Source organism: Urocitellus parryii, chromosome 6 (assembly GCF_045843805.1).
Source record: "Urocitellus parryii isolate mUroPar1 chromosome 6, mUroPar1.hap1, whole genome shotgun sequence".
Classification (NCBI taxonomy): Eukaryota; Metazoa; Chordata; class Mammalia; order Rodentia; family Sciuridae; genus Urocitellus; species Urocitellus parryii.
The window spans coordinates 179,617,757-179,643,406 of NC_135536.1; the positions used below are offsets into that span (position 1 = coordinate 179,617,757).

At 55.0% G+C, this 25,650-nt stretch overlaps 1 protein-coding gene across 2 annotated transcripts in view; it reads right to left on the reverse strand.

Annotated features, from left to right (window-relative positions):
- Kiaa1755 (KIAA1755 ortholog) overlaps positions 1-25,083 on the reverse strand; it is a 36,274-nt gene extending 11,191 nt beyond the window's left edge. For both annotated transcript variants that reach the window (XM_026383296.2, XM_077799941.1), the window contains exons 1-8: positions 24,869-25,083; positions 15,708-15,905; positions 10,744-12,088; positions 10,100-10,297; positions 5,538-5,661; positions 3,083-3,176; positions 2,186-2,272; positions 483-599 (exon numbers count right to left, since the gene is read on the reverse strand). In XM_026383296.2, the coding sequence (XP_026239081.2) occupies positions 483-599; positions 2,186-2,272; positions 3,083-3,176; positions 5,538-5,661; positions 10,100-10,297; positions 10,744-12,088; positions 15,708-15,905; positions 24,869-24,871 (2,166 nt within the window). In that variant the 5' untranslated portion in view covers positions 24,872-25,083. The remainder of the gene's footprint in view (positions 1-482; positions 600-2,185; positions 2,273-3,082; positions 3,177-5,537; positions 5,662-10,099; positions 10,298-10,743; positions 12,089-15,707; positions 15,906-24,868) is intronic.
- Positions 25,084-25,650: the final 567 nt, after the last annotated feature.

The window sequence follows — 25,650 nt, forward strand, 5'->3', positions numbered from 1 at the left end:
GGAGGGATCGTGGCTTGCAGGAGGAGCTGAGCACTGGCCGATCCCTTATTTCCTTCCTCATGCAGGAGGGAGCTCCTCCACCCATCCCCCAACAGACCTGTGTAGGTCTGCAGAACAGACACCTGTCATTTGTTTTGAGCTAACACCTAGCTCTCAGCATGTGGCAGACACTCGCCTAAGCCCTTTACTCACATTAATCCAGTTCACCCAAAAACCCCATGAAGAGGTACTATTATTTCCCCTTGCATTTTTTGCTGATGGAAACCAAAGCTCAGAGAAGGTAAGTAACCTACCCAAAGTCACACAGCCAGAGCTGAATCGGAACTCAGGCAAGCTGGCCCTGTTGAGCCCTTACTCATTCCACTCTCCATCTTCGAGGTAAACATCTGTTTGAACTGACAGGGTTGGTGGCTCCGTGGGGCAGGGATTGTGAAGGAGAGAAGAGAAGGAGGGACAGGGCTAAAGGCTGTAATGGTAGACACCTGGAAGAATTGCACCCACTCGCTGTGACAGTAGGGGAAGGGGCCTTCCAGGGCGGCTGGCAGCTGACTGGGGTCCACGTGGTGGCTGAGGGCCTTCAGTGAGGTCAGCACCTCCATCTGCAGACAGAAGAAGTGAGTCAGGAGGACCAGAGAGTTCACTGTGGGAACAGACTTTGAAAAGGTCCCGCCTAGATCCCTGCCCCGGCACAGTTCGTCTTCCAGAGGGAAAGTGCAGAGTTGCTCTCTGGGCACCCCATCTCTCTGGAAGGTCTGATCAATCACGATCCAGAACCAGACCCGGGTTAAGACAGCAGCTCCACAGCACTGGGACCACCGGTCGCCAGCCTGTGCCCGAGGCAGACATCACTAATCGATCGCAGCATCCGTTCCACCTGAGCTTGGCTCTCTCCCAGCTTTTTGGGGGCAATCCCACAAACTGATTGCAGCTGGTCCTGTGATAAGCCTTCCCTAGAATCCTTGCATTGTTCTCTAGTGACCCGCCCAGCCTGATGCAAAAAGCCACAAAAACCTAACAGTGTCCCCAAAGATCTGGTGAAGGGACAAGGTGACTGCTCCTCCCAGACATTGAAGTTTCAGGCTTTTCCTGGGGATAGCTCTAGATACCCAGGCTTGGGGTCGGGTGGAGTCTGCAGGGTTGGGGGCCCATCTGCCATCCCTGATCATCAAGGGGGCTGAGGGTCAGCAGCACCTTGGAGCACACTAGAGACGCAGGACCCCAGGCCCCACTCAGAGCCTAGGTTTTGACGAGATCCCTAAGAGACTTGTCCTGCCTGGGTCCCTGACCTGACACCAGGCCACTTCCCACTGGGTAGGCGGCTCCTCAGCGTAGGAGTTGTTGCTGAGGAACCAACCTCCACAATCCAGGCACATCCAGGGCTGAGGAGTACAGCCTCCAGCTCACACTGTGCCTCTACTGATCAGGAAGCAGGGGCCTTTTGCACCGATTCTGAAGTGGGGCAGAGGCTGGGGCACAGCACTAATTAAAGGGAGCTCAGGGCTCTCTGCCACGTTCCCAATCAACTCCAGCTGTATTAATTAGGGAAAGAAGCGCAGGCAGAGCCAGGCACAGTGGTGCACGCCTGTAATCCCAGGGGCTCGGGAGGCTGAGGCAGGAGGATCGAGAGTTCAAAGCCAGCCTCAGCCACTTAGTGAGGCACTAAGCAACTCAGTGAGACCCTATTTCTAAATAAAATATTTAAAAGGGCTGGGGAATGTGACTCAGTGATCAAGTGCCCCTGGTACTTAACCCAGTACCAAAAAAAAAAAAACCAAAACCCAAAAAAACCCCGCAGTCAGAGCCAGGACAGCGTGGATGAGGCCCCGGGCCTCGGGTCAGGACTTGCTGCTCTGTCTGGTTTGCTGGGTGGCCGTCTGCCTGATCTCCCCATCTGCCTGACTAGGCGAAACTTCAAGTAGGTTCCGTGTCCCTTGCGACTCCCCGTGACGTGGCAGTGCCCACCAGGAGTTGCTGGGAGCCAGAGGGAATGATCCAGTGATGGCTTGGTGATGTCTACCACAGAGGCAGCCTGGAGAGGGGCAGCCCCAGGCCTGGCCCTTCTTCCCCTACCCTAGATCATTTCAAGGCCTGACCTGTCCACTCTGCAGTTCTCCATCTTCTCTACCCCCACTCAGCTCCAGCCCAACAACCCCCTCCTCCACTGCCCGAGCGGCTTCCTGCTCACCTGGACGTCAGGTAGGGCCTGCAGCTGGAGAGCATCCTCCTTCTCCCCCAGGAAGAGCAGGCTGCGGAACGGGGCCGGGGCCAGAGCCTGTCAATGAGAACGGTTCAGGGCTGCTCTGCCCGAGCCTCCCCTCAGCCTCCCGTCCCTCGGTGGCCTCTCCTGCCCTGGAAAGACGCAGGTGAATGCGTCCCACAGTGGCCAGGGTGGGAGTGACTGTGTGCTGCCTGGAGGGACAGTGCAGAGAGCAGCAGGCCCAGGCTGGGCTGCAGGCCTTCCTGGACGCCCTGCCCCACCCGCCTCAGTCTGCCCGTCTCTAAAGGAGGGCTCAGGCCTGAGCATGTGGCAGACCTCCACCGCCCCTGCTGCCCGGGGTCACCCGGGACTCTCCTCCCTCCTCCCTGCTCTGGGATGAGGTTTTGGCACCCGAGGCTAGGGCAATCACAGCGGTGCCCTTCCCTGGCCCTGGGATCCTTTAATGGCTGGGCGTCTGAACCAGAGAGACACAAGACACTTGCTGGACTCTGGGGAAATACTCTCCCTCTTTTCTGCTGGATGTAAGTGGGAGACCATGGGAACTTAGAGCTGCGGGGACCACATGGCCACCCGAGGGGGGTTGTCAGAGATGGCACCCTCCCAGGAGGACAGGGCCAGAGATGGAGAGAAGGGACGGTCTGGTGACAGTGTCGGAGCCCTTGTATGGAGACCTCCCGAGCTGGGTTGGGCTCCTGGATTGTCCAGCTACATGAACCAGTGAAGTCCTTTTGACTTAAAGCTCATTGGCCCTGGGCTGTGAGCAGTCCCCAGTTCCAACCCTGAGCCTGCCGCCTGCTCCAAGCATGTCAGAGGCCCCAGGTGACCCCAAGGCTGGCAGGGCCGGGGCGCTCTGTCTGTATTCACCTGGGTGGCCTGCAGGGCGCTGACCAGATCAGGCTGTGGGGGCTGATTCCTGGCATCGACCACCACCACCAGCCCCTTGGCTTTGTCTTCGGGCCTGTGGTTGGAAAACAGGATGACGTCTCGCCGGGCAGCTCTGGGGGCTCTCCAGGTGGCCAGACCAAATGCAAGGCCACAGAAACTGGCTGCTGGGAGTCTTGACTCAGTGGTGAATGGCCTACCCTGCAGGGCCAAGCCCCGTGTCTCCCTGCTGGAAGCCCCCCCCCATTCTCTTCCAGGAGAGCCCACTGTCCCCGCTGCAGGCTCCCGCACTGCCCCATGCATCTTCTCCCAAGGCCCGATAGTCCTAAAGACAGTCACTTATAAAGTTGGAGTGGGTCACCTGTAAGGGTGACCTTTTCTGTGGGCAAAACCCTCATTTAATTCAAGAATCCCGCTCCCCCAGGGGTTGGCTTCTGATTGGTGGAGGCCAATGAGTGACCCGATCTCTCTGGGCAATGACGGGTCTAGATGGAGATCATGTGACCTATCTCTGCCCAGTGAGATGAGAGGGCCAATTCCCGGGGGCCTTTGGAGAAAGACCTTCTCTCCTTTGAACACTTCCTTCAAAGAGCTGTCAGGCGGAGGCTCAGACTGGTACCTTGGCTCATCAGACCAGACGTTTTCAATTGGAATCGGTTCCTCCTGGCCAACACCCCCCGGGCGGAGCTGGACGGGGGCCACGCTCCGTCGTTTACACCAGGACTTCCCAGACTGGCCCGAGTGTCCGCATTGGTTAAAATAAGGATTCCTCACCCCACCTCCTCCCCTGGCCCCCAGACAGTTGGCAGCAGGCACAGGGTGGGTCTGGGTGATTGCGAGTGCCCTTGGTCACTCGGATGATCAGGAAGGTGACCGTCACCCCAGCTGCCTCAACTCTTCCAATCCTCCAACTCACAGGCGAAACCAGAGGTGGCCCCGTGTGGGTGCCGAGCTGGGGCACTGCCTTTAGCATCTGGTCACCTGGGCGGGTTCTTGTACCTCTCTGAGTCGATTGAATAATAATGGTACCAGCTTGAGGGGGCCTCGTGGGGACAGATGGGGTCATTGGTGTCATGCACCCAGCGACTGTGCACCACAGGAGAGACGTAATTTTTTTTTTTTTTTTACAAAACTTTGCCATTGTTACTGTCCTAAAAGGGGAAACCGAGGCACAGGAGACGAAGCGCTGGACAGCGAGGAGAGTCTCTGGGAGGTGACACCAGGTCCCTGACCTCCTGTCCCACACCTTGCCCGTCTCTGGCTAGGCCCCTGCTGGAACAGTGACTCGTTTCCAGACCTGTCCCTGCCGAACCCGGAGGCCCCTCGAGGACAGGGCCTGTTGGGAGACTCCTCAGGTCCCTGGCACCATCCAGCATAAAGCCGGGCCCTGAGCAGGTGTCCCACCAATGTTTGTTCAGAGCCCAAATGGAAAGGCCAGCTGCACAAGGGACCAAGAAGTCCCCGCGGCACAATTCCCTCCCCTGACACTGGGACCCCCCCTGGGTCCTCAGAACCCACTGGCCATCTCCTTCTGTCACGAGAGCCTCAGAGAGGAGAAGGTGCTTCCCCAAGGTCACACAGCACATCAGTGGGACACCAGGCCACCACACCGGCCACTTCTCAGCTGGGCCCCAGCCCCTCCTTTAGGAAAGCCTCCCATCTGGGGCGAGAGGAAGAAAACCCTCAGTGGCCGGCAGGTGGCAGTAACGACTCCCTGCATGAAAGAAGGTCCCCAAGGGTGCCCTGGGTCCCTCACCCTATCCCCACAGTGAACCTCCAGGTGGGGTGGGGGGTCTGTGCACAGTCCCAAGGCTCCACTCTAAGGCTGCCCTGGCCGGGGGCTGGTCTCAGAGGGAAGGACATGGCTCTTCCCAGCCAGGGGGACATGGAGTCTGAGGACAGGGGGGTGGGGGGGTAGCGGTGAGAGGAAGGGGGTTGGAGACCAGCCTGGGCCCCCAGCTCACTCACATTCCTGCTTTAATTCTCTCCCTCCTTCCCTCCCTCCCTCCCTCCCTCCCTCGCCCACCCCTTCACATTTTCATCAGATATTTGGATGCCAGTTCAATGACCACCTCCTCAGGGAAGCCTTTTCTGATTTGCTAATTGAGAGTAGCTCTCCGCGCCCCTCCCCGACAGGGGTTGGCCCAGCAGCAGCGGTGACCAGGTAACCCATCAGAAATGCAGCTCCCCAGGCCCCCCACCCAGACCCACTGAATTGGAAAGGGAGGTGGGGCCCAGCAATCTGTTTTCACAGTCCGTCAGGGGAGTCTGAGGCCAGTGGTTCTCCAGTTCAAACCCAGGGACCGTCAACGTCCCTCTGTTTTCTACACCTTGTTCTGGAAACTCACCTGTCCATCCCTCCCCCCTCCACCTTGGGAGTCCCCCGTGGTGGGGTTGAGAGGGTGGAGGTGGAGTGGTCAGGTGGCCTGGCCCTTACCTGGGGACGCCGCACAGGTACGAGAGCAGCTTGGTGACCTCGGAGGCCGAGCACCACGTTGCCTCCCAGGCTGCCTCTGCGGTGGACACCAGAAGCAGGGGCCTCCCCTTCCTGTCTCGGCTGCCTGGAGGACAGAGGACACCCTTGAGCAGAGCCCTTGCCTGTGGGACCCCCTCTGTGGCCTCCATGCCGGTCTCCTGCCTGGAATGCCCTTCCTCTCCTCCTTCTGTGAGCTGTGGACCCCTCCCCATCAAAGACCCCGCCTAAAAGTCACTTCCTGAGAGCTGCCTTCTCTGAACCCCTCTCCACAGAGGGGGTGGCTCACGCCCCTGGGACCATCCTGCGTACAGGGGACCCTGGGAGGCAAAGCTTATGGGGTGAGCTCTGGAGTCACAGGGACAGGGGCTCCCGTCCTGGCCCAGCACGGACTCTGCGTGTCCTGGGGCAAGTTCCTGCATCTCTCAGCCTCGGTTTCATCTGTTCCATGAGACAAATGAAACACCGAGCTGGTGAGGTTATTTGAGGATCAAGTGAGACAGTTCCTGAGAGACCTGGGATCCCCGGGAGGCCGCTGTGCTGTGAGCAGCGCCTCTGTTCCCTCCTCCAGCCAGGCTGTCAGCCTTGGGACCTGGGCAGGCTGTGTCCCGCCCGGGGATCTGGACTGGTGCCTCACTCTTCCTGTGGGGGTCATGAGGCCGATGAGGACACAGCCTCCAGGTCAGTGAGGAAAGAAATATCTGCTAAGTCACCAAGTCCATGTGGCGCTGTGTCCTGTCAGTCCAAGCAAATTGATGCGTGATGTCTCCCCGTGTGGCCTCTGGCCCAGACTGGGCCCTCTGTCCCTGTTCCCTGCCCTCTGGGTTCTCACAGCAAACACAGGCTTCTGTCACTTCCTGTGAGACTGAGCCGTGCAGGGTGTACTCTGGGTCAAGCTCTCTGCTGCTTCCCGGTGCTCAGCACGACGCGGGCTCACACCCTCCGAGCCTGGGACCAGTGGAGGCAGGGTTAGCATAGTGCTTTCCAAATCCCGGGTGCCTGGGGCTCTTGCCAGAACTCAGACCCTACTCAGCCGGCCTGACACTGCATCTCCTCCAAGCTCCAAGGTGAGACCCAGGTTGTTGGTCCCTGGGCCACACTTTGAGTAGCGAAGGGTTCGAGCACCCAGGATGTTCTGCCGTGGAACCCAGCGATTGACACTAGTTCATGTGACTTGTTTCCCATCAAACTCTGCCTTAACAGGGCTCTGCACACAGCCAGTGCTGCCTGAGTTGAAGAGAATGACAAGCAGCTGTCCCCATGATTGGCTTTTGACTGGGCCAAGGACGACCCCTTGGCCCCAAATGTTGCCCTGGCCTGACAACTGGTGCCGGAAACGCCACCACGGTCACCTCAGAACCCTAGACTGAAGCTGTGATGTCCAGCCTGGGTTCTGCATCTCAGATGGAAGTGGGAAGGGCAGGTTGGGACAGCGGTGGGCAGGGGGCTACCCACAGCCACCGGAAAACCTGTGGTACCTTTTAGCAGCGTTCTGTGCCGAGGGTGGGGGAGAGAGGGCAGATAATGGAATGAGCCAGCAACTTAGAGCATTCACAGGGGAAGCAAGGGCAAATGGGGTCTTGAGCAGAGCACCACGGGGCTGAGATGACAAAGACCAAAGGTCCAAGGCAGGTCTAGAGCACGGAGGTCTCAGGGCAAGGCCAAGATCAAGGACCCCTTCACTCTCTTTGGCATTAGGAACGAGAAGTCCCCGGTGACCTTGACCTGTGTAGAGTGAGTGGAGAGGAGAGAGGGTGTGGAGGCAGGGAGCACGGCCACTCCTGGGTGGAGTTCCTCACGTGAGAGAAAGAGGGCACAGTGACGATGTTGGGGCCTCAGGGGGTCCTGGTAACCGGGCAGGGCTCCGGGTGTTCTGGTGCTGGTGGCAACGGAGGCGGGAGGGTGACCAGGTGAGGTGGTGGGAGGGTGTCTCGAGTAGGGAAAGAGGAGCAGTGTCCCAGGGGGTTGGCCTCAGAACACAGAGGACAGTCCCCAGTGGTTTGCTGCGTCTGTGGCCTGGATGTGGTGGGCAGGTGACTCCGGTAGCACAGTGAGACCCGAAGGAAGGTCACCAGCTGAAAGTGCAGTTGGGTATGGGAGGGGGCACTGACGGTCAGAGGAGAGAAGTCACCGGCTCAGGACGGTGAAAGGTCACTCAGGACCCAGGGTGGAGGAGGGTCCATGTGACCCACCAGGTGGTGTGAATTTCCCAGCTTTGTCCAGTGTGTGTGGGGGGAAGGTAGCAGGTGGAGAGTTTCCGGGGCTCCTCCAGGTAAGAGTGAAGGGGACAGAGAAAGGCAAGGAGTCGAGAGCCATCGAGAGGAAGCGGTTATAAGGGCGAGCAGGGCGTCTAAGCCGGGAAGGGGCAACTGAGGACACGTTGGCCACCGGGGGGACACAGCGAGAAGGCGGCTGGGAGGATAGGTTGAAGTTTGGGGAGCAGGAGGATCCAAAGATAATTAAGATTGGGGCCGTGGGTGAGACAGTAGAGTCGGAATCTCAACACTGAAAGCAGAGAGGGAGCAGCTAGTGATGGGGGATGGCCAGGGGAGTTGTCACTGGGGGACAAGGACAGGATCCCTGGAGAAGAGGAGGCCAAGGGCAGTCAAAGGCGGGAGCAGAGGGAGCATCCGCCTGGTGCTGTTCACTCATCATCATGTCCCTTCTGAGCACTCACTGTGTGCCAGGCACTTGGGACCCAAGAATCACCACACAGGTAATGTAGCAAAAGTGACAAGGAGCCAGGTTCTTTCTGAGGCCCAGAGAAGGCAAGCTACTTCTCCAAGGTTACCCAAGGAGCTGACCATGGAGTTGGAACTGAAACCAAGTTCTCCTAACCCTAACCCTAACCCTAACCCTCCATGAACCAGAGCCAAGCCCTTGGAACAAGGCAGCCCCTGAGAATGGTGGGATCCCTGTGGGCGGTTCACATGGGAACAAGCGACAAAAGTTCCAATCAAAGTGACCAGAAGGACAGACAGTGCCCTCCAGGAGCTGTGGACCCACAGGTGGTGCCCAGGGCCCTGCAGAGATGTAGAAATCTCTGAAGGAAAACAGAATTGCAGGAGAGTCAGTTCCCCAAAAGCACTGAGGTCTCCAGCGTCCCTAGACCTTGTCACATGCTGTTTCCTCTGTTTGGAACGCTGTTCCAACACTTCACCTGCTCACTGCCCACTCACACTGTACAATTGCATTTTATGTCACTTAACTTGTCCCAGCAGAAGCCTGAGCCAGGACCCCATCTGTGCTCCACAGGGGCTGGACTCCTCATGGTTCTAATTCTCTTACGTCAGGTTTTAATAAGCTGTTGAATTTTCTCTACCACTAGAATATAAGTTTCCTGAGGACAGAGAGCACGTCAAACTTGCTCCCTAATAAATCCCCAGTGCTATGCCCAGAGACTCAGTTAATATTTACTGCACAAATATTAAACAGAAATGATAATACTTTCAGTATTGGATATTGTTAATGCCTCACCCAAAACCCTTCGGTAGGCAAAGCACTGATCCCCCAGAGCCTGGAAGTATTGGCAATTAATGGCTTATAGGTGCCTCCTTCTCAAGAATTGCCCTTGGCTGAACTAGATCACTGGCTTACCCTGCATCTATACCCAGGATCAGCCTGCAGTTAATGACCGACAGATTCAGGATCAGCCTGCAGTTAATGACTACAGATCCAGGATCAGCCTGCAGTTAATGATGACAGATTCAGGATCAGCCTGCAGTTAATGACTGACAGATCCAGGATCAGCCTGAAGTTAATGACTGACAGATCCAGGATCAGCCTGAAGTTAATGACTACTGATCCAGGATCAGCCTGCAGTTAATGACTACTGATCCAGGGTCAGCCTGCAGTTAATGACTACAGATTCAGGATCAGCCTGCAGTTAATGATGACAGATTCAGGATCAGCCTGCAGTTAATGACGACAGATCCAGGGTCAGCCTGCAGTTAATGACTACAGATTCAGGATCAGCCTGCAGTTAATGATGACAGATTCAGGATCAGCCTGCAGTTAATGACTACTGATCCAGGATCAGCCTGCAGTTAATGACTACAGATCCAGGATCAGCCTGCAGTTAATGACTACAGATTCAGGATCAGCCTGCAGTTAATGACGACAGATCCAGGATCAGCCTGCAGTTAATGACGACAGATCCAGGATCAGCCTGCAGTTAATGACTGTCATTCAGGCTCCAGAGCTCCTTGTGGGGGTCAGACCACAGCTTGCTCATCTTTGTCTTGGACTGCACTTCTAGGGAACCCAGCTCTATCTTAGCTGCCTCACTGAGATTCGAATGGATGGGCAGGTGAGTAGATGGCTAGAGGATAGATACCTAGGAATTGCTTTCATCTAACCCAAATCCTTCCCTGGAAAGGTGAGGAAGCAGGCCCAGGGAGGCTGGGGCTAGAACACTGGCCTCCTGGGCTTTCCCGACCTCCTCTCCACCCACCGGTGTCTGAGGACACTCTGGGACTTCCAGCTCCTTCCCGTCTCCCTCCGCTTCCCCGCTAGTCCCCCGGGACCTGGCAGGCATGCTATCCTGGAGTGGAAAACCTCGACACCCAGGGCTCCAGTCCTGGGCACGGGCCCAGGGGACTCTTCCTGCAGGCTGGGGCCTCTTCCTGGGTGGCCTTCAGAAGGTTCCGAGAAGCCAGCCTCTCCCCCAGTCTGTGGGTCTGAGTCAGCGGGAGGGCCAGATGTTTTGGTGTGAGTCGTTCCATCTGGGGAAAAGCAATAACAAAGTAAAGGATGTGAAGCAGAAGGTGGATTTTTCTGAGGCGAGAATGTTTTAGTCTTCTATCCTGGAATGGACAATAGAGCTTACATGTGTAAGAGCCTTGTTTCTAGTATCTCTTTGGACCAGGAAAGCATCTCTATCAAGTAGGTGAGATCCCCGTCCCACAGAGAGGGAGACCTGAACTCAGAGAGGTTAGATACCTAGCCGAGGTCACAGAGCCAGTGCATGGCAAAGTTAGGATGTGAACGTGGGCAAGTGAATCCCAGGCCCAAGAGCCTTCCAGCCCTAACATGCTACACTGTACACTAAACCTCTGAAGCAGAGCCAGCCCAGTGGTCCCTGCCCCTCACAACCAGAACCACCCTGTACCCCGGTCTCAGAGTACCCAGATGATAGCTCCTTGTCCAGTGGAGCTCGGGGGCACCTTACCTTTCCCTGGGGATTTGGCTCGGGTGGGTTTAGGAGGGTAGAGTGAGCACAGGGCTCTCCAAGGCCCATCCTGCTGGAGCGAGGCTTTCTCCGTGGGCACCGGGGATCGCCTCTGCCCCTTCAAGAAGGAGACTTTGAGTCCGGGAATGGAAGACCTGGAGGAGGAGGTGTTTCGGCTGGAGCGCGTCGTGGGCTGGGGACGTCTCCCGCTTTCTTGCTTGGTCTTGTCCATCTTTGTGTCAGAGGCTGGGGTAGCGGGGGCAGTTGGGGACAAGTAGGGAGAGGACGTTTGCCTTGGTCCGGGGCTGGGCTGGACCAGGGTTTCTGGGTTTCCCAGAGGTCCCTGTACCTTGGAGGCAGCCATCTGTTCCGAGACACCTGCCCTGAAGCCAGAGTCACAGTCTAGTGGCTCCCCGAGGACATTGAGGCAGGGTCCCTGGGGCTGTGGGTCTGAGTCGTGGGCAGGCGATTTGCTCTTGATCTTCCTCCTGGAGCCCAAAACACAGGGTTCCTCCTCGGGGCTGGCTGGCTTCGCACAAGCCCATTTTCCCAAGGAAGGGCCCCGACTGGACTCAGAGAGGGGCAGTAGTCCTTCGGACAGAGGAATTTCCTTAGTTCTAGATAGTTCCTCCAGTGCCCCCAAAGTGCAGCCACTAGGTGTCCCCAGCTCCTTAGTGGGAGACCCTCCTCTGCTTTCCTGAGAAGGGTCCAGAAGAGCCACGTAGTCTCCCGCCAAGCCCTGGCTGTCCGTGTTGTCCATCCTGAGGGCCACCTCCCCAGGCCTGGCTTGCTCCACCTTGATGAGGCCTGGATACTTGTCCCCAGACGTCCTGCCCCTGCTCTTGGCCAAACTTGGGACAAGAAGCATCTGGCTGCCTGGGGAGCTGGCCTGGTGCAGCTCTTGGGGGGTGCTCAGATCCAGTGCCTCTAACTGCAGGGAGCCCCAGGCTGGGGAGGGGACGTTCGCAGCTGGGGGTCTGTCATCCACAAACTCTGGGCTGGCGATCTTAGTCCAAGGCACAGGGGAAATCCCATTCTCGGAAGCCACCAGGCAGTGGTGTAAGGGACTTCCCTCAAAGTCACTGTTGATGGCCTCCAGCCACTCTTGGGTGAAAATCATAGGGTAGGATGACTCGGGAACGGGCTTCTTGTCCACCGTGCGGAGGTCCAGGGAGAGGCGTTTGATCATCATGCAGACGGACTGCTCCTCCTGGGGCTCGACTTGGAGGTAGAAGTCACCCTGGCGCAGCAAGAGGGGATTGAGCGGTGCCAAGTGGACCACAACCTCGTCCCGTCGACAGAGCGGCCAGCCCTCGTGCAGGAAGAGGCAGTGGGAGTAGGGGGCCTGTGGGGGAGGACGTCACAGAATCAGGACCCCAGAATCCTCAGCCCTGGATCCGCTTCCTGCCCTCTCCAGATGAATCCGGAACAGCCGGAGACGGGAAGAGAGGTGCCCAGGTGCCTTGCACAGGCCCTGGCTCTCAGGGCTGTGCAAGGGTTGACTCTGCCTCACTTGACCCTGACCTTGAAAACACTTTCTAGACCACTGCACCAAGGAACAAACGCCGAGAGCCAGGCACGATTTGCAAAGTGTTTTTCCGTGAAATCTTCTTACCTGACCCTGGTACCCTTTCCTCCCCGTCTACACAATGCTGCTCCCCATCCAGCTCAAGCCCTGGGACTGGGCTGTAAAGTCAGAGAGTCGTGGGTGTGAAGGTATGAATCACTAATTTGTGCAAACTATTTAACTTCTCTGAGCCTGGATTTCCCCATCTGCAAAGAGGAATAATTTTAAAAATTATGAAATACATATATTTATGATTTATGAAAGTCAGTACACTTTTGCTGGCCCGTGGGTGGAACTGGAGAACATCATGCTAAGTGAAATAAGTCAGGCTCCGAAAATCAAGGATCAAATGTTTTCTCTCATACGCAGAAGCTAGAGCAGAAAAGAGAGAAAGAAAGAAAGAAAAGCACGGGTGGGTGGGTGGGTGGGTGGGATGTTGTTTTTCTAAAAATAAAAGGGAGATCCATAGAGTAGAGGAAGGGGATTGAGAGGGAGGAAAGGGATTGAGGGGGAGAGAGGAGGGACAGGAAAAGGGGGGAAACTATGAAATGAAATTGACCAAATTATGCTCTATAAATATACCACGGTGAATTCCACATTTGCATGTATCTATAAGCCATCAATTTACAAAACAAAGAAGGAAGGAAGACCAGTGGAGTAGAGGAAGGGAAACAGAGGGAGGGAGAGGGGAGAGAAGAGGAGGTCCTAGGGACCAAAATGGTGCAGATTATATTCCATGCATGTATGATTCTGTCAAAAGGAACCCCAATATTATATATCACTACAGTGCACTTATAAAAACATTAAAAACAAAGCCAGCACAATACTTAATATACGGTATGCAAATATTCCCTAAATATTAATTTCCTGTTTTTTTAATTTTTTTTTTGTAGTTGTAGATGGACAGCATGCCTTATTTTATTTACTTACTTCTATATGCAGTGTTGAGGATGGAACTCAGTGCCTCACATGTGCTAGGCAAGCGTTCTATTACTGAGCCCCATCCCCAGCCCTTTTTTGTATTTTATTTAGAGTCAGGGTCTCACTAAGTTGCTTAGCGCCTTGCTAAATTGCTGAGGCTGGCTTTGAACTCATGAACCTCCTGTCTCAGCCTCCCGAGCCACTGCACATGGCTCCTTCCCTGTCCTTTCGACAACACTCATCCTTTAAAAAAAAAAAGTGTGGCAATTTTCAATCAGAATAAAAAGTCATTTGCTGTTTTATGTCATCCTCCAGTTTTTAAGTAGAACAACGGCAGAGAGAAGCAGGACAGTACTGAATGAGAAGACAGGAGATCTGACCGCGCCACTTATTTACCAGATGACCTTGAAGAAGACATTCCACATTTTCATTCTGACCCAAAAGTTATTCTGGGGTGGAATGCCAGAAATTCTCTGAATAGGTAGATAAGGCCTGGAGCAGACCTGACCTGGACGATCCCCTCCCAGCCAAGCCCCCCCTCTCTACCCGTCTGCGCCGACCAGTGTTCAACAGAGATGCTCAGCGGGGACAACAGTAACAATGTCCCCTGGATGGACAACAGGTCTTTCTCCACCTGACTTTTGGAAAAGATTCTGAATCCCGTGGATGAAGTAAATCCCAGACAATTTTGCACAATTTGGACATGGGTGCAAAAGCCCCGGAGTTTCCTGGAACTATTAATTGGGGCAATGGTGAGAGCTGACCGTGTTTGCGCACCCCCCCCCCCCCAGCACACTGCCCTCGCCTTCTCATTAAACAAGACAGAAGAGCCCAGGTGTGTTTTGCAAAAGGCAAAGCACCACCGAGGTGACAGCTCTGCTGGTCCCATTGGACTCTCCCAGTGATGCATGGTGCGGCTGCTCGGCATTATTGTTCTCATTTACTCACAAGGAAGTTGAGGTTCAGCTCTTCCAGGTTCACAGTGATAGAGCTGGGACTTGAACTTGGGCACCTGACCCCAGAGACCTCCTGTGGATCCCACATCACTTTCGCCTGCTCTGCGGGGACATGAATTTGCCTGTAATTGTGGTCAAATTAAATTTGCCTACAATTAAAAAGTAAAGATGTGGACAGACTGTGACCTTGACACTGAAAGAGCCGAGGAAGAGCACAGTGCAGATATAGTTTTAATGGCCAAATACAGGAGGTGACGGTTGCGAAGCTTATCAGGGAGAAGGATGGGGGAGGATCGCCATGAACTAATGTCAGCACGGACGGACGTGTGGAAGCCTCCTGAGGTCTCCAGAGACACCTCCCTCCTATAAGGCCAGTTCCTGTGCACTGAGGGTTCCCGTTTGCCAGGTGCTGTGTGGCACAGCTGGGAGGGATGATCTCTCTCTCTTTTTGGTTCCAACCATCTCCATCCTGGTTCCTAAACGACACACACAGTCCCCACCCTTATGCTTTGCTCCTCATGAGCTATGTCCCTGACAGGCAGTGAGCAAGACTGGCCAGGGGTGGGGGACGGTGGTCCTTTGTGGTTCTTGACCCTGGGGTCTCAGGCAGCAGGTATTAAATAACAGGAAGCGGTTAGCAAACCAGTGACGGGTGTGATGCTGTAGGCATCAGAGGGCTTGATCTTCTTAGGGACCTCAAGGAACTCCCCACCCTTTTTTGAAAAAAGTCTCATCCCCTGACCAAGGAGGTGGGCATATGACTCCAGCTTCATCAATCTTGATGCCCCCATTCCTTTGGCCACAGTGATTGGTTCAGGAATGGACATGTGACCCAAATCTGGCCAATCAAGATCCTTCCTTGAGATTTTTTTTTTTCCTATCTGCAGCTGCTGAGGAAGAGTTAGTTCATTTCCTTGAGCTGCAACCTTTGGGAGACCCAGCTTATCAGAAGATGCTGGAAAGCAGAGAAGCGGAGACTGAGGGGTCTGCAAGGGTAGCTCAGGTCTGGTCTGAGAGGGGACTCTGTCATTTGTATCCCATAAGTTTTGCCTAATTTTTTTTTCTGTTTTTCCATGGAAGAGGCCCTCCTGGGATCTATGTTTGAGGGGTTTCCACAGTTGAAAGTGCACATTCTAATAATTCAGGGACTCCAGGAAACCTAAGAGGCATTCTCTGAAATCTCCATGGAAGTGCCCCACTTTGGCCAAGGCAGCCTGGTGATGGCCAGGATGCCAGGCCCCAGGCAGGCTCCTAAGGACCAGGATCCCCAGATGCCTCTCAGCAGCAGATCCTCCTGCTGGTGGAAGTACACTGTAATTGACTCCCAGATGTCAGAGGATAAGGGCCAAGTGCCCTCCTGCTCCACTTGGGAGCTGACAAGCAATGATATGTGGAAAACCATCCATGTCCTCAGTTCTTCTATGAGTCAACACACCCCCCTGCCCACCTGCTTCTGCTCCCCTCCAGCCCCTGGCCCTCTGGGACAGACTGTCCCTGGCGCCACCGCCCTCCCCACTTACACAGGCTTCTTCGCGAACTTGCTCACACAGGCGCTTGGCAGGGATCAGGAAATTCAAGAGGAAGCTCAACCCGTCTCCCTGGAAGTCAGAGTCCAGGAGCCGAAACACCTGACCCAGGACCGTAGGTGCTGTGGCCTCAAAAGGGGGATAGAGGCCAGCCAAGGCGTGCTGGATGGCGGCATCTAGGGACGGAGGGTCCTGGGGGGACAGAAGGAGAGGATGAAAAAGTAATGGTAGCAACCACGACAAGGGCAGTGGGCACTTTCTGTGACCTCCCAGGTCTCCGTGACTCAGGCCCCTGCTAATGCTGCCGGCCACTCCTATCCCCTCCCCCTGGCTCACACCCCACTCAGGGACAGCTTCCCAAACCTGCTCCTCCTCCACCCCCTCCCTGCCCAGGGACGTCCCAACATCCCGTCAGACTAGGAGACCAGAACCCGCGTGTTGAGCTGCCTTCTCCTGCCACCAGCCTGTCCCCTGCCCTTGACCGAGCTGGGTCTCCATCACCTCTTCCCGGGAATCACCTCACTTTGGATGCTGGCCTCGGGCCCTCCTCCCTGCAGCGACCTCCGCCAGGGACCCAGAGTGACATTTCCCACATGTCAGCCCTCTGCTCAGCGGTCCTCAAGGGCTCCTCCTTGCCTTCAGGACGCGTGCAGCCCCGTGTCCAGCACCTGGACCCGGCACCGTGCAGGCCCAGCCTCTCCATGCCTCACCACGATGGCATGGTACTCTCTTGTCCCCTCAGGCCTTTGCCCTTGCTGTTCCTTCCTCTTCCATTGCCCCCTCACCTGGCCAGCTCCTTATTCTCCAAGACTCAGGTCAGCCCTTGAAGGGTCAGGTGTCCCCTCCTCTGTGTCCCTCTCATAGCAGTTCCCACTGTGATTTCTGGATCCCTAAGAGTAGGCAGAGTAGCCCTCAAAGATGCCCACCTCCTATCCCCTGGGATCTGTGACTGGGTCACTTAACAGGCAAAAGGGGATTAAGGTTGCAGATGGAATGAAGGTTGCCATTCTGGATCATACATCCAGAAAACGAAGAGATTCTCTTGGAGTCTCAAGTGGGCCCAGGATACTGAGAGGGCTTTGCAAAAGGGGGAGAGGAGCCAGGTGGGGTGGTACATGCCTCTAAGCCCAGTGACTCTGGAGGCTGAGGCAGGAGGGTTGCAAGTTCAAGGCCAGTGTCAGCAACTTAATGAGACGAATTTGAATGAAAAATAAAAAGGTCCAGTGGTAAAAAGTGCCCCTAGGTTCAATACCCAGTACCAAAAAAAAAAAAAAAAAAAAAAAAAAAAGGAGGGGGAGGGGATAGTCCAGAAGACAGAGGGAATGCGACTGTGGAAGCAAAAAGGTCAGAGAGATGCCAAGTTGCTGGCGTTGAACAGGCAGGAAGAGCCAGGGAATGTGGGCAGCTCTCTGTAAAGAGCAAGCAAAGGAATTCTCCCCTAGAGCCTTTAGGAAAGAATGCAGCCCGGCCCACACGGTGGTTTTAGGCCTGCAAGACCCATGTCAGACTTGGGGTCTGCAGGACTGCGGGCTGATAAAGCCGTGCTGCTCTCAACTCCTGCAGGTGTGACCATTGGTGACAGCAGCAATAGAAAGCCAGCACAGCGCACGCTGGCGCCGATTCACCCCTGGGTCCTCCACACCTGATCCAGGGCCTGGCACAAAATAGGTGCTCAGCAAATTTGGAAGCAGGAAAATAGTCTTCCCTGAACCACATTTTTTTTTTTCCATTTGTAAAACAGGCCAGAGACTGTCAACCATCTGCAGCAAGTGGGTCCGCAGGCTTCGATTTTCTACTCTCAAATAGTGTAATGGAAGCCATGCTGGTTGCCCCTGACTGACCACAAACTCTGGTCCATCGATTGCTGAGGTGCCAAGGGAGATGGAAATAAAAACCCAGCATAGAGCTTATTTAGGAGAGGGGCCCTTTCTATAAACGAAGACCCCGAATACAGGGAAATAAAAGAGAGACTTTGAAGAAGGGGGAATGGAAGAATGTCGCAGCCGTTCTGAAGGAAGGTGGACCTGGTACTGTCATGGCAAGGGCTCTCAGGGATGCCTGGCTGTCAGGGACTTAGTGACAGAGGGCACTAAGAGTGACAGAGCCCAGCAGGAGCTATTTGCACAGCGAGCTGCAGAGAAGGATCTTCAGGGTGGCAGAACAGCAGGTACCTTCTTCCCACTCTCCCAACCCTCACTCAGCAAGGTTAAACCCTGACATTTGTCACCCCAAGCAACCCTGAGGACCGCAGGAGGAAGGATGGGAAGTCAAGGCAGCATCTACCCTCTGTGAACACACACACTCAATCCTTTAGGCTGGGACCTTGGCTCTCTTGGCTTCTACCTCGCTGCGCAGCCTTGAGTAGGTCCCTACCCTCTCTGGGCCTCTTTCCTCCCATGCAGATTGAGCTGGGCTGCCTGTTTGTCTTGTTTTGGACACTTCCCAAAGGCTCGGCCAGTCTCTTCCTTTCTCCCAAAGCCAGACTGCAGCACATTAGGGAGGCGGTAAAGACATCTGATCGCCAGGGGAAGGCTTCCTAAGTCTGCAGAAGATCAGAGAACTCGGAAGGGCTTGTCTGACCACGTGGTTCCTGGTTGGTAAGTTCTGGCCAGAGACCTACGTGAGGTCGTCTCTGCAGCTGACTGCAGTGCTTCAACCACTAGGAAACAGCGGGCCAAACTCTCCTCCCTCTTGGAGCCTCGGTTTCCCCATGTGTGATCAGGATCCTGCCTCCCACCCTGCCCTGGTGGGAACTGCTCTCTGGGAAGGAGTGGGGGCTGCTGCAGTTCATGTTTTCATTGTAATTGATGCTGATTCAGCCTGCCAGGCGAAGCTGAGGTCCAAGTTCCTTTCTTGTGCCTTCCTGAGTCCACTACTGTCACCCCAGGGATAACAGCAGGCTCCAGGCACCCACTGTGCCAGGCCCTCAACTCACCTTCTCTGGCTGACGCACACAGGGAGCAGCGCCATCCCGGACAGATGGACGGACGCCTCCAGCTGTTTGTTCTGCCTGGAGGCACCAGCCCAAGGGTGGCCTGCCCAGCACCCTGTCCTTCCCTGTCTCCACCGTGCCTCAGGAAACTGTTTACTTCTGGAAGAGCGAGCCTGGCAGTCTGAGGTGCCCTTGGCTTTGACAAATTGGCTCTGCTCACCACACACTGTAACCATTTAAGGGGCAGCCAGCAAAGCGGAGCCCGATCCAAGTTCCCAGGACTCGGTGTTCTTGGCCAGCACGCTGCCTGCTCCAGGCCTGAACCCCAGGGGCTCACGGCTGTCAGGGAAGCGCACAGGGAAAGGGGAGCCTCGGCCACTCGCCATCCCAATCAGCCCAGCCCGGGGCCACAGGAACCCAAACACATCGGCGAGACGTGGAGCCCTCGAAATGATTTCCATGAAACTTAATAGACTTGTTTCCATTAGTTCCCAGAGAGGCAGCCTGGCAGGACCCTTCACTGTTCCCAGCAGGAGAGAAGCTGAACCAGGAGCTAAGTCAAAGCTGCCGCCCGCCCCCTCCGCACTCCAGGCCAGAGAAGGAGCCCACCTGTGCCCCAGCAGACGCTGACAGGTGCTCTGACTTGGGGCCATCGTTCCTACTGACGTGGGCACCTTGTCTGTGCGGGGACACCTAGAAACCACCTACTACAGACGCTGCATCTGCGCAGGGAGCAGCTGTGTTCGTACAAGTCTATTTTCATGTCTTTGTAATGAGCCTCTATTACTGTTGTATTATTTTTTTATCAAATGAATCAAATAAATAAAAAATGTACAGGACTATACATTTGGACCTAAAGACAGACTTCTGAAACCATTATCCAGATCAATACGCAACAGATTTCTGCCACCCCACAAAGAGGCTCCTTCATGGCCAAACCCCCTCCCCACATACTGCTGACCAGTGTAGTTGTTTTAAAGAAAAATTTCCATACAGTGTGATCTTCAGAGTGTGTGTGAGCCTAGGAAAAGTCCAAGTGGCATTCAGTAAAGTGTTCACTGTAGTCACCCCAGGGAGGGGAGGGGGGAGGGCAGGTAGGGGCCGTATTTGAATTTTCTTCCTAGTGTGCTGCATTTTCCAGTGTTCTATAATCAGCTCCTATAGCTTTTATGATGGGAGGGTGTGTCTGCATGTGTTTGGAAGGCTGCCTCCCTCCTTTTTTAAATGGTCTCTCCAGATGTTGTTAGCTGGGCCTTCAGAGACGTGGGCTGAACTTTTCTTAAAGGTCCAGTTTATCCATTTAGTCCAACAGGCGAAGGATTTAGCATCACCTCAGAAGAGAAGAGCTGAGGTGGGTGGGAGGAGCCCCAGGGCTGCCTTCCATCTGGGCAGAGATGCCTGGGGAAGGGGAGGTTCTGCCCCCGACTGGCCAGTGAACTGGACCTCGGTTCCCCCCCACACCCCCCATAAAAGGGAAGCACTGAGCATATCGGTCTCCAAGGACCCTTCTTCTGGTAGGAACATGCTAGAATTCAAAGCGAAATCGGGTTCAGGAAGGTTTGGAGCCAGGAGGTGGTTTCTCAATGGGACCAGTTGACCTTAGCTGCTGAGAAAACTTCCAATGATGTGTCTTTCTGCCTCGGGTCCAGGGACACCTAAACCAGTAGCCACAGACTCATAGGTCTTCAGGGAGCCACCAGGTGATATGGAAGACAGAAGTGGTCTAAGTCGAGAAAGCAACCCCTCCAGCCCTTGGAGAGGGACCCCTGACGGTCACTGTCCCAGACCATCAGGGAAGCAATAGGGAGCCGTGGGGCCTGGGGCAACACCCATTTCATCGGCATCAGCCACTCATGGCTGTGGCCCCTGTGCCTGGTCAAACCTCTCCAAACCCATCTGTGAGCCAGGTGCAGCCCAGCAGGTATCGGGTTGTGATCTCTGGACTCAACTACCCGGGACACTCCTCGTGAACTGGCCCAGGCTGAGGTGCTGAATCCAGCATTTCTGCTCACTTCTCAAGTTCTCGCTCACTTCCCTGCACTAAGCCCTTTTTTTATTTGTGTGTGGGGGCGGAGATATGAGAGAGAATTGGCTCTTTATTTAAAACAACAACAACAACAACAAAAGACTTTCAAAACTGAATAAACAGCCCAGACACAGTGAACCAAGAAGTGAGCCGGCCCCAGAAGACCCACGTTCAAGTCCAGCTCTACTGGGTATCGCCTGAGTAACCTCCAGCAAGTCACTTCTCGTCTCCGAGCCTTAGTTTTTTTTTTTTTTTTTGAGGGGGGGCAGTTATCGGGAATTGAACTCAGGGGCACTCCACCGCTGAGCCACATCCCCAGCCCTCTTTTGTATTGTGTTTAGAGACAGGGTCTCACTGAGTTGCTTAGCACCTTGCCATTGCTGAGGCTGGCTTTGAACTCTCCATCCTCCTGCCTCAGCCTCCTGAGCCACCAGGATTACAGGCTTGCGCCACTGCCCCTGCCTTGAGCCTTACTCTTGTATCCGTTCCTTTCTCTCCCTCTCCCCTTTGCCTCTGCCCTGGGGTGCGCCATCTCCCACCCAAGCCACATAACAATAATTGCAGTGGGCGCTGCTTCTTACAAAAGTGAGTCTCTGGAGCCAGGCCCGTGCCAAGCAATTCCCATGATCATTGTATTTTACCATCCTAATAATTCTATGGGCCAGATGTTTTGTTCCCATTTCACAGGTTGAAAAACTATGCCCACAACTTTCCTGCTAATAAATGGCAGAGCTGGGGTATAAAACTGAGAACCAGTCCAGGTTCCCCTCTGCCCCCCGATAGTGGTCTTTCTCACACAGAGATCCAGTTTGGGCTGGTGCTTGGAGTCACCAGTCAGCTCCCAGCATTCCTGTCCTACTTCTTCTAGACACACTGCATGCTCTAGCCAGGGCTTTCCAGTCATGGATGGGCCACACACAAGAGGTTTTCTTGCATATCCTAATTTATTATTTGCTTGATAGAGATTTATGATGATTTGCTTAGTATTTTTCTTTTTGTCTATTCGTTTGCAACTTGAATTTATTTTTATTGATTGTCATGTGTTTCTGCTATTTAAAACCCCCCTAACACTCATTAAGATGAAAAGCTGTAAAATAAAAAATGGTCACCCAAGTGCCACCTAAAATCTCCCTACTGGAATCCAAGGTGGGGACCCCAACTAAGGAAGGGCTGCCTGGATGCGGCCCTGCCTCCCTTTACCCTGCACCCCTCCCTGGACTGGGCAAGCTCCTGTTTATGCTTCAGAGCCCAGTGGTCTGCGTTGCTTCTCTTGAGCCTTCCAGGACACACGTGGTTCCAGGAAGAGGGGCCTCCCACCACCCATCAGACAGCTCAGGACCCTTAGTGAACAGGCCTGCACTCCCTGGGGACCTTGAGGCCGAAAGGGCCTCGTCCAAATAGGGGCTGGGTAGGGACCACCACGTAGTAGGCTCCTTGGCAATGTGGAGTGAATTGAACCGGATTTGAGCAGCTTTTCTCAAAGTGTGGGATGGAATTGCAGGTGGCCCACAAGACCATCTTGGGAGGACTCAGACTTGATGTGAAATCACAGCAAGAAACCTACTCCACTCCTCTCCAGGCCTCCTGTCGACACCCAGGAGAGTCTCAGACACCTCATCATTACTCCCCTTGGCAGATGAAACCAGGCCTCAGGGATTTGAGGAAGGGTCCACAGTCAGCCTCATCCAGCCAGAACTGACTAACACAGATCTGCCCTCATTGCATAGATTTTTACAGTTACTTTTTATTTATCATATATATATATATATATATATGAACTTTTTTTGTACCAGACATTGAATTCAGGGGCCCTTGACCACTGAGCCACATGCCCAGCCCTTTTTTTGTATTTAATTTGAGTCTCACTGAGTTGCTATGGCCTTGCTAGGTTGCTGAGGCTGGCTGTGAACTCATGATCCTCCTGCCTCAGCCTCCCAAGCCACTGGGATTACAGGTGTGTGCCATCGCATGCAACTTTTACAATATTTGGTCAGATAATTGGATTCATAAGTTTTTCCATAGATACTGAAATTTGGGAAGTGTGGAAATGGATGAGCCCTAAACCCCTTTACTGTAAGAATCTCCAACACTGAGCCGTCCCTGAACACTGGACAATCATTAATCAAAGCATTCCACAAAAATTACTACTGTAATGGAGGCCATGAGGGAGGAGACTCTGGCAGGCTACAGCAAGGGCCAGGGGAGTCGGGAGGCTTTGCTAAGATGATACTTGGGTGGAGATTTCCGGGATGAATAAGCATTCCTTAGGTAAATGTGCTTCTTCTCCCAGGAGGTACAGTATGTATAAAGGCCCTGGGGCAGAAGGGGCTCATAAACCATAAGAGCTTCTAAACCAAGGCCTGAGTGGCTGGAGTGGGTAGGTAAGGCCAGAAAAATGGACAGATTATAATCTCTAATATATAAAGACAGAAAGGTAGGAAAATCTGCCCATTGTACCCAATGAAGAAAGAGATGTTGAGTCTTTGAGAGGCCCAGCCCAGTGACTGACCCTTAATCTAAGTATCTGGGGTTTGGTGAGGGGTGTCTGGATTCTAAAACTAATAACTAGATTAGGTCCAGCCAGGAGAGGTGGGCAAACACCCCTTGTGCAGGTGTGGCTTGGGGTGGCAGTACAGCTGGATGCAGGTTTAGAATTCAGCCTGCCCTGACTTGCACTTCCTGGTGGAGTGACTTTGGATAGTCACCTAAGCTCCCAGAGCAAAGGCCCCGGCCTGTAGGGTAGAGATATCAGCGATCTACTCCTAAGAGTTGGTGTAAGCCCAGCATAGCAGCACATTCCTGTAACCCCAGTGACTCAGGAGGTAAAGCAGAAGAATGGCAAGTTCAAGGTCAGTGTGGGCAACTCAGTGAGACCCTGTCTCAGAATAAAGAATAAAAATGGTTGGGGATGTAGCTCAGTGGTAGAGCACCCCTGGGTTCAATCTCCAGTTGCACACGTGTGCACATACACACATGCGCACATACACATACACACACACACACATTGGTGTGAATGACATTGGTATGACATGAACTCCCACATACATAGTGGAAGGTCTTGCCTGTAGGGAGAGGTAAATAACAACTAGTTTGTAATGGTTATTTTCGAATAGCTCCAAGGGCAATGTATGGCAGTGTGTCCTGCTGGTGTGATTTAGGCACCTGGTTTTGCAGGTATATACCCACATTTTGGCAGCATGGGAGAGCAGGTGGACAAGGGTTGCTTATATGAGGAGGCACATGTGTGGAGCTGTGTGAGTCAATGGGAGTGTGTTGGGTGTGCTCCGTGAGTGCGTGTGTGTGTGTGTGTGTGTGTGTGTGTGTGAACCCACTTCTGTGCAGAATTCCTCTGTGTGGGTGTGCACATGAATGAAAACCCACACAAACTCAGCCTGATGGATGGCAGTCGAGGAGTTAAAGCCCTGGTCTGTCTTCACAGCCGCTTTCCAAATCCCCTGATTAAGAAAATGGTTCCTGTGAATCTGCCCGGGGCTCCTGGGCCTGTCTGGAGCTGAGCTGGGAGTCTTTGAAAACAGTATTTTCTTTCATTTTCCGTGTCCAGATTCTGGCACCAACACACATACACAACTCTCCCAGAGTGTCCCAGCCTTCTGGAGGTGCCAGTCTGGAAGGCCCAGGTGTGGAGGTATTCCCCTTCCTCTGCCCCCCCCCCAGGTAACCCTCCCTCATTCTTCCCAGAGCACCCCGTGTCAGGACATCAGACTTTCCAGCCCTGGGTCTAAAACAGCAGACCCATTCCGAGTTTGGGGAAGCAGTCCCTTTTGCCCTCTGCACCATTGCACCATGAGTCCTCCCTGCCCTGCTTGGCTGGGCCCCTCTCCACCCAAACCCCACGGTGGAATCGTGCCTAGCTGACCATCTGCCCCACATCTAAAATGCAAAACCACCCCAAGCTTTGTCGGAGGCCCCGCAGAGCTAGGGTTCAACTTTAGCCCTTGACTCTGGGTTGGGACAATAGGAAAGTTAACACATCGTCCCTTCGTCCATCCATCTCACGCCTGGAGAGGCCCAGGGAGAACTTGGCCAAGGAAGGGACCCGCGCTGGGGTTGGGGCGGTTAGGCGTGGACTCCTGGCCAGGCACCGAGGGTGGTCGGTAAGGGTCGCGGCACCGCCCAGGGGCCCCGGGGTTAGGGGAGAAAGGAGCAAGCGGGGTGGTCCAGCCTGGGCAGCGTTACCATGGTGACGGGACGGCGCTCCTCTGGGCTCCTCTCGGCTCCTCTCCTGCGCTCAGGTCTGTGGGTCGGGGGTGTGGTCCTCCCGTGCAGCCGCCAGGCCTAGCCCCGGGGACAGCGGGACTGGCCGGCCCGGGGCGCTGACCCCAGCTCCATCTGCGAGGGCCGATCCGGGCCCGGGACAGCGGCTGGGGCGGGAGAGCCGCGCGGAGCCGGGGACCGAGAGCGAGGGCGGCGCAGGGGCGGGGCGGGCGCGGGCCGAGGTCCGAGCGGGGGGCGGGCGGGACAGCGGCCCCTTTGTGCCGGCGCCTCGCCCCCCGCCCGCCGCCGCCGTGATGAGAACCAGGCGCCCCGCCCGCCCCTCGCGCGCCGGCTGCCAAGAGAACTGGAGCCGCTCCGCCCGCTCCCCATGGCGCCCGCCCGAGCAGTCCCGGGCAGAGGCGAGCCGGCCAGCGTCCCCTCCTCCGCGTCCAGCAGTCACAGGAGCCTCCGTCTCTCCAGCTGTGCAAAGGGGAGGGGGCGTGGGGGTGGCGGTGGCGGTGGCGGTGGCGGTGATGGTGATGGTGATGGTGGTTTTCTTCCCCCTCCAAGTCGGGGGTGAACCCCAGGGCCTCGCAGCGCCAGGCGAGCACTCCTCCACGGAACGCCCCTTTTTCAGAATTTTAGTTTTGAGACAGGGTCTTGCTAAGCCCCCCAGCCTGGCCTGGAACTTGCGATCCTCCTGCCTCGGCCTCCCAGGAAGCTGGGGTCGCAGCCCCATGGCCACTCAGGACCCACCTCTTAAA